Raw genomic sequence first — 13793 nt, forward strand, 5'->3', positions numbered from 1 at the left:
TCGGCGTGCAGCACGGGAGTGTAGTGTGGTGTGGTGTCAGCACTGACCTTGAGTATGGCGGGCACCTTGGCCAGCAGGTCGGCGTGCAGCACGGGAGTGTAGTGTGGTGTGGTGTCAGCACTGACCTTGAGTATGGCGGGCACCTTGGCCAGCAGGTCGGCGTGCAGCACGGGAGTGTAGTGTGGTGTGGTGTCAGCACTGACCTTGAGTATGGCGGGCACCTTGGCCAGCAGGTCGGCGTGCAGCGCGGGAGTGTAGTGTGGTGTGGTGTCAGCACTGACCTTGAGTATGGCGGGCACCTTGGCCAGCAGGTCGGCGTGCAGCGCGGGAGTGTAGTGTGGTGTGGTGTCAGCACTGACCTTGAGTATGGCGGGCACCTTGGCCAGCAGGTCGGCGTGCAGCGCGGGAGTGTAGTGTGGTGTGGTGTCAGCACTGACCTTGAGTATGGCGGGCACCTTGGCCAGCAGGTCGGCGTGCAGCGCGGGAGTGTAGTGTGGTGTGGTGTCAGCACTGACCTTGAGTATGGCGGGCACCTTGGCCAGCAGGTCGGCGTGCAGCGCGCACAGCGCGGTGACGGCGTGCAGCACGGAGCGCTGCGCGCGCGGGTCGGCGCGCGTGAAGCGCAACACGAGCGCGCGGTACTTCTTCACGTCCGGCGCCAGGCTGCCCGGCCGCACCAGCACCTCGAACAGCACTAGCGGCGCCTTCGACTTCACCTCCAATCTGCATCGAGCGGGACGTTCACGTATAGTAGCAATGAGAAAGGGAAACGATCTTCATTCGCTGTCGCGGGTCATTTATGTGAGAACAAAATATAAAGATCAGAATATAATTTATTTAAAAAGCACCACATGTCCTTACTGATTCACAAACGTTATTATAATTTGAATGATTTTTTTAACGATAGACTCAGATAAAAATTTAGTTACTTTTATTTATTCGATTTTGTTTTGTGGGATGGGATAGCATGCTCTCCATTTAAATTTGCATACCCGTGGACGATGAAACATGTAGGATTTAAGTTTTTCTTTTAACACCACATTGTAAAAATATGTAAACTCATGTTATGTTTTTGCAAATAAATAATCTTTGTCTTTGAACCCTTCCATTTGCTCGTAGTGAAAAAATATTCCCCACGGCACTAGCAGTAATGTGTCTTGGTGGTACGATGGGTCTGAAGAGAAATTTAACGAGAGCTAAGTGTTGCGATGAAACACGGTGCGGCTCCGTCGTTTGCTATAGGTTTCGAACGGCGCCGTACGTCAAAACTATTTACAATTTCTACGTGATCAACGTATCGTAACGATCATTATCAACGCCAACGGTGGACAACGAGAGTGTGGAACCTCAGACAGAAACATTGTTCACCGAAAGCATATTTCGCCAAAAAACTTTTTATATCTCTAGTTACAGTTTATAAACATGTTTATCTAACCTAATTGTGTCAAGCACAACTGAATTTGCCGATTATTTTAATTCAAACTTATCCAGAATTTGAGAAACAAAAAAAAACCGTGCTTTCGGTGAAAAGTGTTTCAGTGAACTGTAAACACCTCGGACGACGGATCGCAACATAGTAATGGTACCAATCTTTAAAATGTAGCAACATTTAACACGCACGACGCCGATTAAATGCAATGAAAATGTAAACAACACATATACAGATGGCGCTATAATCGACCAACGAAAGAAAAGAACAAGTCATTGCAGAGTTTAAGATTGTATGTAATACAAAAGTCTCTGACATGAGACTTTTGGAGCCTCGTGATTCCCCGGGAATAAATCTTTCCTATTCACAAACATATGCTGTGATAGCCAGTTTATTTTTATTTATTAAAGAAACCAACAGCGTTTAGAAAAGGATACAATACAAATTCTTATTCAATAATAAGGCCAATAAAAGGTTTCTCTCACTATTACAATAATATAGTCGATTGATACAGTGAAGAAATGAGTGTGTGTAGGAATATTGTATTTTTGTGATAAAATAAACGTGATTTTCGGACAACTTGATATTTTATTGGCGGCAAAACGAACACTACAAAGTGACAGATGGCAATAGACATTCAGTCATAGATAAACAGATACTACTACTGGTTGGTTGCGTTTCATTTCATCCAAAAGTGTGACTATGTAATGACATGAGTAATAAATATGTAACGAGCAGAATGCTGTGAGTGTATTTAAAAATGTTTTAGAAAAACAAAAGAAGTCAGAAGGAAGTTAAATGGGAAAGTATACTTATCTAAAATGTTTGTTATATTATATTGCCATGCCCCATGCCAATGAAGATTCATTGCATACTAACGTAATATAATAAAAAATAAATTAAAATTAAGGTTGTTTAAGTACCTCGATTACTTGGTGTCTAAATTTAGCCTTGGAGCTTGCAAAGGGCTCAATGTTAGCAAATGTAGTTGTACGTATGGAAAATTCGCGTGGTAATCATATTTTGAGCATACTTTGTTACTTTGTACAGTGGTGTAAAGAACAGGGATGTCTGACGCGTGCGAGTCAGATCAAATCTGGACAGTCTAAGCGGCTGTTTGCTATATCGTACAAAATACACATATCAGAGAGAGTACGCCGCTGAGCCAGGGTTAGCAAAGCGTGCGCAAGGCAGCAATCCTCGTATGATTCATGGGGTCTATCGTGCCCGTACGATAGTTGAGATGATTGATAAATATTTTTGGATTCGTTCTAATTGATTGATATTGAGGAGACCAAATGGGACTCGCGTATAATAATATGCTCCTAACATATGTGTCTAGGCCTTTGGCTGTATTGTTTTAGTGTCACCGGCTAACTTTTTAGTTTTCCCAAATGTCAGGGCTGTCAACGTCAAGTCATTTTTTTACTTTGTCTTCTAAAAATTTGGCGCGCCTACCTACGTACTTTTTTCACTGTATGTTAAAAACTCATGAATACAAATAATTTAAAAGGAATTATTGAGTTATCATTGGCTCCGGTGTGTCGGCGAAGACAATATGCGAAATAAATTGTTTTGATAGCAGCTATATGGGCAAAGGAACTGCAGGTTCGCAAAACTTGACATAATTTATATGAACATTTAGTTTTAGGAATGCGTCATTTTTAAAATTGTTTTCGTTCAAAGTAGGCCTCAGGCTAGTCTGAAGTGTGCCCAATTGGGGTGGGCCAAACCTCTGCACAAATTTTCTTCGTAATTAATCCACTAACGAACTATTTCGTCACGTAAAGTTGTATTTACTATAACATACCTCTCAGCTTCATGCAGCACGTCGTTGGCGGCGCGGCTGCCCACGAGGTCACCCGCGGCCAGCTTCTGGGAGAGGTACGAGTAGAACAAGTCCATGCGTTGTTTCTCATTCTTCTCACTGTCTTCGGAGAGGGTCATGCTTTTTGCGCCTTCGGTTAAGTCTGCAAACAAATTTAAATGTAAAAAAAATTTTTTTTGGACAATACAGTACAGGACCGTTAAGTTTCAGATTAGTAAATTTGTGACAATTTACGAAACTATCACTGGAAGAAAACCTGTTACAAATCATACAAACACAAACTTTTGGCAGCGGTTATCTCTCAGTCGAGAGTTTTCCGGTTCTTCCTGAGCCATAGAGTGCGAGTGACAATCCAATCATGATTGAATCGGGTAGAGAGAGAGAGAGAGAGAGAGAGAGAGAGAGAGAGAGAGATAAGCTCACCCTGCATGCGGGCCCTGACAGCCGCCTCGCTGACGTCCACGGTCCAGCCGCCGTCGTCGTCGTCGTCAGACTCGCCCTTGGCCTTGCTCCTCTTGCTCTTGGGGTTGGGGGCGGTCGGCGTCACCGGCGTCACCGGCGCCTCGTCTTGCTGCCAGACGAGTTTACGGATATTATCACACTTTATTACATAACAAAATTTAATTTTAAGACCCCAATTTTTTAATTGACGTCGTGCCGACGTTGCGCCGCTTCTTCTTCACCTGCGCTTTGGAAGTCGGCAAATAGACTTAGTTAAAAGTAAATTTTTGAAGCCAATTAATAATTAATATATGTCGTTCAATAAATAATATTTAATTTGATGCATTAGGTACATTTGTTATGTTTCTTAAATGCGAAGTCGCTAGTAAATCCCACTACTATTATAAAGGCGAAAGTTTGTATTTTTGTTACTGCTTCACGCTGAAATGTATGGGACAATTTTTATCAAATTTTCGTATTCAGGATACTGATATTGGATTGACCTTGATTAATACATTTGGTTTTTTTATTACTATAGTACGCGATTACCGTAGGATTTAATCAAAAAGTCAACAGCGCTTCGTTAAGTAGATGGCGCTACTGCGCACAAAAACTTTAGTATTTTTAAAAAAATTACGCAGACAAGACCGCTGGCTGCGGCTAGGAAATAACAGACAAGACTCACCGGTTTGGATTCCTCGCTGCCGTCGTGGTTGCCGTTGGCGGCGCCCGGGCCCGAGCGCTTGGAGCGCTTGCCGCGGTTCCCTTCGGTTAGGGACGAGCCCTGTGGGAAATTATAACAAAATACATATTTCAGATTTGTATTTATAGTATTAGCAAACAAACTATGTGTCATCCATCAATATTAGGTTTCTTTTTTTTACTACCAAGCAAGCGACCTGATAGCGCGTAACATTTAATGTCACAAAAAATATCATGTGCCTGCAGTAAACTGTTGAAAGTTGAGTTCCCTTGATGAATGCCGTTCCAATCATCAGATCGTACTTTAATAATAATGAAAACTGAAGCAACGTTGAAAATTTCTTCATTGGATAAGCGTGAGTTTTAAATAAGTTTAAGTACGTGAAATTTAATTAGCAAGATTTGATTGCAAACAGACACGGGAGAGCTCAAAAAGTATGTATGCACGGCACGGGTCGATTGACCACGAGAGAGCGACACGACATTAACCTGCACAGCGGGGTCAATTGCGGGCGGGTTCTTGAGAATGAAGGTGTTGAGTTTGTGGTTGAAGTCCAGTTGTCCGTGGTAGCCGCACGCCTTGCAACCCTGCGAGATCGTGTTCCGCTTGGTGGACACGATCAGCTCCGTCTCCGGGTTGTCGCACTCGGGGCACAGGACGAATTTGCGGATGAAGCTGGACGAAAATTGTAACGTCTAATTTTCTTCACGGTAGTGGATGGACATCGTCAAAATTTTCACGTGTTTTATAACGCGTTGAATTCACGGCAAAATTTTACGTTTACACATAGCATTCATGTTAGGATGTACATAAATTATTGTAATAAATCTACATTTAACCATCTGCGGCTGACCCTTCTAAGCGTGTTACACCTAGGTGTTGCCAATGAAGACCGGCTGCACCTAGGTTTATCCTAAATGATAAAGGCTAAACCTACGGCTGTGTTTAGCCGTAACATACATACCAATACTATTACAGAGTGGTGCATATCATACAAATAAATCAATCTGAAGTATGAATTAAATAATAAAACAAAAGCCGTAATTCACGCTGCATAGACAGGCTCAGCGTATGTTCACTATTTTATTTTATTGAACGTGATAAAGTAAAATTTAATATTTGCTTTTCGATGTCAATGCTGCGTAGATGATTTTTATTTTAAAAAGCTTCGTATCAGCCATGTCAGATAAAAATTCTAATACTAAAGCTAGACGCTATTAATAAAAAAGACTTAAGCTAAATTAAAGACTTGCGATAAAGCAATTGTAACGACATTGTCAAAATTCATATAAAAATGTAATATTTCCTTTTACATACAGCAGTAGACCTATATTTTGAAGACAATAAGTGATGTCTATCTTCAGCAGTCGTAATTTGATTTGTACGACAGAGGCGCTGTTAATTTTTTCCTTATAAATATCGATGGTGATACTAAATAAAACTCGTGTTAACCCCACAGTAGTCGTCAACATACCCATCCAACAAATCCTGAAGCTTCGCGGAATCGTGACTGCCGTTGACAATGAAACGCTCGTTCTTGAAGTCGAACTGAGTCTGCGCGCCCAGCTCGCAGCCGAAGTACTTAGTTGGATCTGCAACAATCAAGTATTCCAATTCAATATAGAATAATATTACAGTCAAGAGCGAGTCGGACTTGTGCATCGAGAGTTCTGTAAAATTAGCTTTCAATACATAACGTATTGACAATTTTTTGGATTTTTTCCTTTGCAAGTTAGACCTGCACATACACTTTTTTTTTGTGAAGAAGAATATGTGTTGTAAGTTGTTCTTCTTATAAATTTCATGATCCTAGGTAAACTCTGTCCTTTTCTTTGATTCTTCTGTGAAATGGCAAAATATACGACATAAACGGTCATATCTTTAGAAGTTTGATTATGTAACAGCTGAAAGATACCAGAGACCAGAGTATCTGATTTAAATTTAAACTTGATACCTCTACGCCTTGTTGACAAACAAGGTTATGACAGATGAATGAAATTTAAGTGGTTCCGTTTCTACCTTTTGGTATATGAGAACCCTAGATATCATGAGTTCCAAGGTAATTTCAATTAATAATCATTCAATATTACCGAAAGCAGGTAGGGTGTATGTAGTACGGGCGTAACATATTGCAGTCAGATGGGATACTTACACGTGGCCGGTCTGCCCAAAGCCTTGGCCACCTCAGGCATGTTGACGATGACCGTTTTGATGCCGTTCCCCTTCCCCTCCACCTTGGCGCAGATGCGAGGCATCTTGTAGCGGTAGAAAGCGTCCGCCACATTGCGGTTCACGTTAACGGACCCCATGGCGCCGTACTAATACTAACTAATTATAATGCGAATTTAATGATCTCTTTTTCTTCTTGACACTGGATCTGCAAAGACGGGAGAAATATTTGCATTAGTTGGTAATTTTTCTGAACACCTATAAACAGAACTCGGTCGTAAATTATATGAAATCTGTTACAGGTATAAAATAAAGTCCTCTGTCTCCTATGTATGTCTGTTCGCGATAAACTCAAAAGTTACTGCACGGATTTTTATGCGGTATTGACCAATATACCTCTTTTATGAGTAAGAGGAATAGACAAGATCTAAGTAAGTAATAATATTGATTGAGCGCAGGTTATCTTAAATGCGGCCTGGGCCTTTCCAATGCTTTAAACATCACGAGATGTTTTTTGTCGTATTTTCAAAGTTTAGTAGACTAAAAACAAACCTGATCAAATTAAAGCAAAATTGGCTTTTACTTTGTTACTTTACGTTTATACCTTTAAGGTATGAAAACTTGAAACAATAATTGAAAAAAATATAATGAAATCATTATACCATATACAATCGTTAATTGTATTTAGCCAATCAACCGGCCAAGATCTAGGATAACCTCAACGGTTGAATCATCGGACGTCGGGCGATAACTCATTTAGCGGAAACGGATAGACTCTGGCATTTATTGTGAGCTAATTACGGCCATTGAGGTGAAACTAATCAGTCTAACTCGATATTTTATTCCATAAGATTTGCTACGACCTGAATTTTAATAGTTAGTAAAAAAATATATGTAAAAAAGTTTGTATGTTTACTTTACTCCTAAATATTTGTTACATTGACGATTACAAGAAAAGAACTAAATAAATTGTTAGTCGCAAATCCAGAAGGGCATACATGCTATGACTATACATGAATGAAGGAAGCAGTCTATGGGATTCTTACTGATTTTAGCCTCTTATTATTTGATTAGTGTTAAAAATAAAATGATTGCAAACCAAAACAAATCTCCCACAACAAAACATAACATACAAAACATATTCAAATCTCTATTTCAATACTATAAATGTAGAAATCTGACATGATACGAATGTGACGTGGCCTGACAGTGGCATAAGCCTACTCACCGGTTATATACAATGTGTGCGCGTGTAGTAGCGGTAGCGGGGCGTTTAGCGGGGCGGTCAGCGGGGCGGCATGCGGGCGAGAGATCCCGCGCGGCGCGCCAGTCACGTCTGCCGAAGCGGTAACAACTTGCGATGCCGGTTGCTGCAAAATTTTGATGTTCTGCAACAGAGCGCGACCGTCACGTCCTCTTGTACGGTTTTTGTCGTGAAAACTATCATTTAGCAAGGTCCTATATGCTCAAATCAAGGCAGAGTTAAAGCCATGCTAAGATGTGATAGGAACAATTCTATTTGGGGTGTTTACTGCGCCGCGCGTGATTATGACGCATATTCGAGCTCGCCTTTTTCACACACCTTGTTGGCGACAGAAATAAATAATTTCCCGCGCAAGATTTGCTGCGACTGGCTCACACGCATCATACTACTTCAAGACAGCAAAAAAATACTCCTGGTGCAAAAGCTTGAATCCAAACCGTACAGTATTCTCAAAAGATTTCACGACAAAAAAGGTACAAGAGGCCTTACGCCGAGTGGGAATGCCACCGCCACCGGACTAGTCTACACCCTGTGCAAACCCTTGTCTCCTAATTCGGAGTAATAAAGCAAGGGGGAAATATATATATATAACAAGACATAGATAGATAGTCGACAGTTTTTACAGTGTGTGTATCAGAGAGTGGTAATCTGCCATGCCAAATGTTAAGTTTGTTTAAGTGAAAGCCAAGACTCCATCACCAGAAATCGTGCAATATATCTATAACTACTATTAGTTACATATCTCCAATCGAGTTTCTTTCATCATATATCTTTTGCAGAACCTGCGAAGTGATAACTGGTGGCGAATCTCGCTTTGTTGTTTTATCATATAGGTTAATATAATATATTTACTAATGGATGAGGCAAGATGATGACATTTGGGGGATATTTTTCACCAGTTAACCAATTTCTGGTTAAAATACTGGAAAATGTTAAAGCGTCCACATCTTCCGTTCTTTTCACAAGCCTATGAAGCATATGCTATATGACGCTGTGGTCATGTTACCCAAACGCATATGGCGCTGTGGTCATGTCACCCAGTCCACGTGTGTCGTACCTTCTCGCAGTATTGCTAGGTGTGTGAAGCGTCATGCACGCTCGACGGCAGTCGGCCGCTCTTGTTGTCGCGACACACCGACCACTCTCCTCGCGCTGTACTGATGTCTCTGTTGACAATGTAACATTATACAGATTGCCGTTGGAAAGAACAAGATCATTGTCAGGGTAAAAGAGACAGTCAAATATTAAGTTTTAGGAAAAAAAACTTAATTCTTCTTAGTGATTCTGATTAGATTCCTTCGGTCCTATCCTGGTACTTATGTGCCTGACTGTAACTTATATCGTTTGTGGGATTGTTATTATTTTACTTTCATGACCTTTCTTTTTTCAATTGTACAAAATTCAAAGGGCCATCCTTCAAAAAAGATAAAGTATACTCGTATTTATGATACTTAGCAAACTTCACAAACCATGCCCCTTGAAAACCAGCTCAACACTGGCTTGCGTTTCAATTAGTTCCGTTTTATTCTAAGCATCATAAAATGTATAACGTCCAACATGAACAGCAGTGCATACAGTCGCTAACGAGCAGTCGCGAAGAACTGTTACCTTACTTATGACGCAGAAGAACTTGAATTAACCCAATAAAACAATTAAACTAACAGAAGGTATGACGCACAGGTAAAGGTTTTGCCAACGAAGCTGATAATCGTAAGCAAACTGTGATGTTTGATATTGGAACTAGATAAAACACACCATGTTAAGATCAAATAGATCTTGTTAACAGAGTAAATTTTCCAAAGGGGCCAACTTGTTTAATTAATCAAATTATTCACTACAAGTCTTTGGCTGGAAAACGTTTACTATTCGACGAGAGCCAGCAACGTGCGCAAAATGTAGACATTATCGCGGTATCAAAACACCTACAAAATCATGTGTGCAAATTCTTAAATCGAGTGTCGCCATTGGTCAATATTTAAGATGAAATAGTTGGAAGGAAAATTCAAATAGTGTTTCGTTGCATTGCTGTTAAAGTAATGCTGCGTATCAATTACGAGGTGAAGTGGTAATGTATGTTGTGACAGTGTCGTAATCGTAACTACGCGTGCGAGTTAAAATTGATAGCTGTAGGAAATCTCCAAAGGTGTTTGATACATTGTCGTTGTAGTAGAGTTTACTGCGAGTGGGTCGTGAGTTAAAGTGGTAATGAATGTTGTGATAGACTGCCGGGTTGCAAGTTCACGGCTACCGGTGCCAATCACACGCGATTCGCTACACTCGACCAACGGCGTGTATGTTTCATGTCACAAGCGCCAACCCGCGATAGCGTCATTGTTATCGGCATTGCTTGTTTCAACAGTTTGGAGCGCGACGTTTTCATCGGAAAGATTTCTGTATTTATCTGTTTTATTTATGGAATGTTGACGAGTCAAATTCGTGATGGTAGAGAGGTTTTAATTTATGTCAGGTGGCTTTAGGCTATTTGTATACAATTAGCCTTAAGCCATCTGTTACACCCAAACCTCCAAAGACAGATACTTCATAAGATATTCGATGGGATAGATCCATCCTATATAATAACTATGATCATAAAGATTCAATGAACCAAGTGAAATTTGTGACAAAATACTACGTTGATCAATCACGAAAACACACACACACATACACACACACACACACTACGTTAATCTTTCGTTTTAATCAATCGTCAACAGCGATTTCCACTACTCTAAAATTTGCTCGAAAAATTCGGTAAAGGATATATTTTTTGTAGAAACGAAAAGATCATTAGGGTTGGGTATTTATTGAGATACGAACACACTATGCATACATGCTTTTAAATATTCTGAAGATAATACAATGGTAGGCGAAAACGTCGCACCAAATGGATTCAACCTCTACGGTAACCGCCTCGAAACACCTAGTTATGTTGTCATGCGTCATAATAAATTATAATGCACGCAAATTACAGGGGGTCATCTGTAGTTATGCCAAATTGAAGTATTGCATATACTAGAGGCAAAAAAGGGCCGACTAAAATTGATTATTTAAAGTTTTTTTACAAGCTTTCATTGTAGTCGTAGAGATCTTGATACATTCAAGGCGTGACAAAAAATCACATCTGTGCAATAAACCGTTGAGGAGTTAGGAGCCGATCTTGGATGCACCATCTGGTTATGCCTGCCATGGAAACTGAAGCCGAAGGTGAAATTTAACTTGCAAGATCAGATAACAGACAAACAAATATCGGGATAGGCGAAACTAAAAGCTTATCAAACTACAGTTAAAGCCATATTTGTATTCAATGTCGAAAAATGCCTATTTAGCCACATTATTGCCAAGGTAAATAATAGGTATATAATGGAGGTCAATCTGCTTTGTTATGGACTGCAGATATAATACACATTCGAAATGGGTCGTCGTGCACGCTCTGATAGAAGTTTACCTATTGAACAGAATTTTACATGTGGCTACAATCTAATCTTGCAAGTTTTTATCTCCTTTATTCGGCATATTCGCAATATCGTGTCATCGAGCCAGAAGATGACAATACTCGTCGATCGTGCATAAATCGACGTAATCGAATATGAGGTCGTTTCGTTTGATCCATCGTGTCAATAAATTAGGCCCTAGATAAACGTGACGGCTTAATAGCAAAACGTCTAATTCTCAATTCGTTAATCTAACATAATGTCTATTAGGCAAAAAAAAGGTCGCATTTGAGCAATATCTGTTTCTCAAAATGTCTCGAGGATAGAATACAATTGCGCAGAATCAGCACCATCATCACAATTCACGAGTTTTGTTCGATATTTGTTTAATCTAAGCTGCTTTGAGACACTTTAAGCTGTAATGTTCCCAATTTTGTGAAGTTGATGTTCTGCGAATGAGTCAATAAATCACGTGTCGACTGTCTGTTTGTTTTTATCTGACTAAATGGTATTTAAACAACGTGATCTACAGTTCCTCAGAAAGGATTATTCCCATGGCCTCTTAATCCACTTTGTGATTAGTCTGATACTCAATTACGCTAGTGTGGGCCGCAATGCGCCACTCGCCGCGCCCAAGAGCATCCGTACGTTCGTCACATGCAGATTTTATATTTCTGGCTTGAAAGGTATAACAGCTGTAACTATAATAACCCTTATACTTTGAATCCTTGTATGTGCTGCAAAGTGATTTTTCACTTAATTAAATGAAAATTCACTTTGCAGCACTGCATTTGCTGATTTCAGCATCAATGTTCTCCAATTTAGAGAATTTTGATTTGGGTCAGTCACCATCATAAGTGAAATGTTGTGAGCTCCTTTATTCTATTGTAGTCTTTAAGTTTCTTTTCAACGGAACTGCTGCCGATAGCCCGAGCATCATTGATTACTGATATCAAATGTAAAACTAAGATCAGTTAAGATTGAGATTTAAGAAAAGAGATTCAACAAACTTGTCAACAGGAAGATATCACCATAACATAACGAGCGGCACAATGCTACATGCCATTAGTTGAAACAAACGTCGATAAACCTTCGTCCAAATACATATCGTAGTGCCAGCGATGTTAAATGGTGTGGGAAATTGAGAAGATGATTGTAACCTTCATTAACTGTGTAATTATTAAAACTATTTAAAACTATAAAGCTAAGAGTGGGAGGACGCAAGATGTTTTGGCTCAAAATCAACAGAGAGTGGACGGGAGTAAAAACAGACAACTATTCAGACTGGCTCTGGATAAGATGAAACTTAAGAAGCTGACTATCAACATTCAGTAATGCATACGTAGTATAAAGTAGAAAAAGAAGATAAAGTAAAATTAAAGAAAGCTATACTGGACACTGGTCTTCACAAATTTAAACGGCAGTTTAGTCACTGTTAACAATATGAAGCGAAGAAGGTTTGGAAGTCTATGATCCTGTCTAAGTCCCTCTTGAGTCAAAGAACTAAAATTAAAATTATATTTATTTCAAAAAGCTACAAGTTAGTATCTTGGCACAACCACAGCTCAGAAGAAAAGCTGAAAGAAACTCATTTAAATAGTGCCTTAACATTAATGACCAAAAACTGACGGATCGAAAAATGGAACCTCGAATGACAAAGAATGCAAATCAAATAGTGCGACACACAAACATACATTCAAACATTCCTGGGTCAGGTTGCGTCCGTCGGGATCGCGTTGCAGCCTCGAGCCAGTGCATTCGATACTCGTGTATTGCGGTCCAAGTTACAATCGATCAGGGGGCTTACCATCATCTATTAACGCGATCCACTTTACGACCTAAACTGAACTGCATCGCAAATTCGTACCATCGACTTAATTTTTAGCATGAATGCGATTCATTTTAGGTTCCTAAATTGAACTGAGTTGCATTGTAATCGTTTTGTAAAAGTCGATGGTAGGCCTGCAGGAATACTATTGATAAATGGGAAGTTTGAAGTTATACAGGCGATAAGAATTACAATTATTTCGGAAGGTGAACGTGATAAATAAGTGCTTTAGTGAATTATTAAGAGCCTCTGCTGTTGAGGGTAATGGTTGAAAACCTTTAATTTTCTATATTTAGTGTTAATTATCGATGAAGCGGTGGTGATAGTTATTGAGACGCTAGCTTGCTTGTTATAAAGATCCAAGGTACTAATGTTGCTTATGTCAAACTAGCGTTTAAAGTCACGGAAAATATTATGAGAGAGATCCTACACTGTAGTTTAAAATTCTACATCATCATCTGATAAAGATTATTTTCAAAGACTTTTTCTCTGGAAAATATATTTGTTTCAACTGAGGATAATATCATAAAATATAGGAGTCTGTAAATACCAAGAAAAAAAGTTGATGTTTATTTATTTATTTATTTATTTATTTATTTAAGGTACACCAACAGGTTACATGTTCACATTATCTGATACATTCAAAAGTACTTAATCTAGCATGCAACCCAATTACAGGTGAACACAGCATTTATAAAAG

The 13793-nt window shown here is 39.6% G+C and overlaps 1 protein-coding gene across 6 annotated transcripts in view; it reads right to left on the reverse strand.

The window, feature by feature from the left end:
• The window catches only part of eIF5 (eukaryotic translation initiation factor 5), a 42727-nt gene that overhangs the window by 10674 nt on the left and 18260 nt on the right, over positions 1 to 13793 (reverse strand). For 4 of the 6 annotated variants that reach the window (XM_053752644.2, XM_053752641.1, XM_053752642.1 and 1 more), the window contains exons 3-11: positions 8892 to 9000; positions 7799 to 7958; positions 6554 to 6778; positions 5876 to 5993; positions 4890 to 5076; positions 4384 to 4482; positions 3681 to 3828; positions 3240 to 3399; positions 516 to 723 (exon numbers count right to left, since the gene is read on the reverse strand). In XM_053752644.2, coding sequence (XP_053608619.1) covers positions 516 to 723; positions 3240 to 3399; positions 3681 to 3828; positions 4384 to 4482; positions 4890 to 5076; positions 5876 to 5993; positions 6554 to 6710 — 1077 coding nt within the window. In that variant the 5' untranslated portion in view covers positions 6711 to 6778; positions 7799 to 7958; positions 8892 to 9000. The remainder of the gene's footprint in view (positions 1 to 515; positions 724 to 3239; positions 3400 to 3680; positions 3829 to 4383; positions 4483 to 4889; positions 5077 to 5875; positions 5994 to 6553; positions 6779 to 7798; positions 7959 to 8891; positions 9001 to 13793) is intronic. The other 2 variants (XM_053752645.1, XM_053752647.1) reach the window with 2 other exon arrangements.

The sequence above is a fragment of the Plodia interpunctella genome, chromosome 12, assembly GCF_027563975.2.
Source record: "Plodia interpunctella isolate USDA-ARS_2022_Savannah chromosome 12, ilPloInte3.2, whole genome shotgun sequence".
Taxonomy (NCBI): Eukaryota; Metazoa; Arthropoda; class Insecta; order Lepidoptera; family Pyralidae; genus Plodia; species Plodia interpunctella.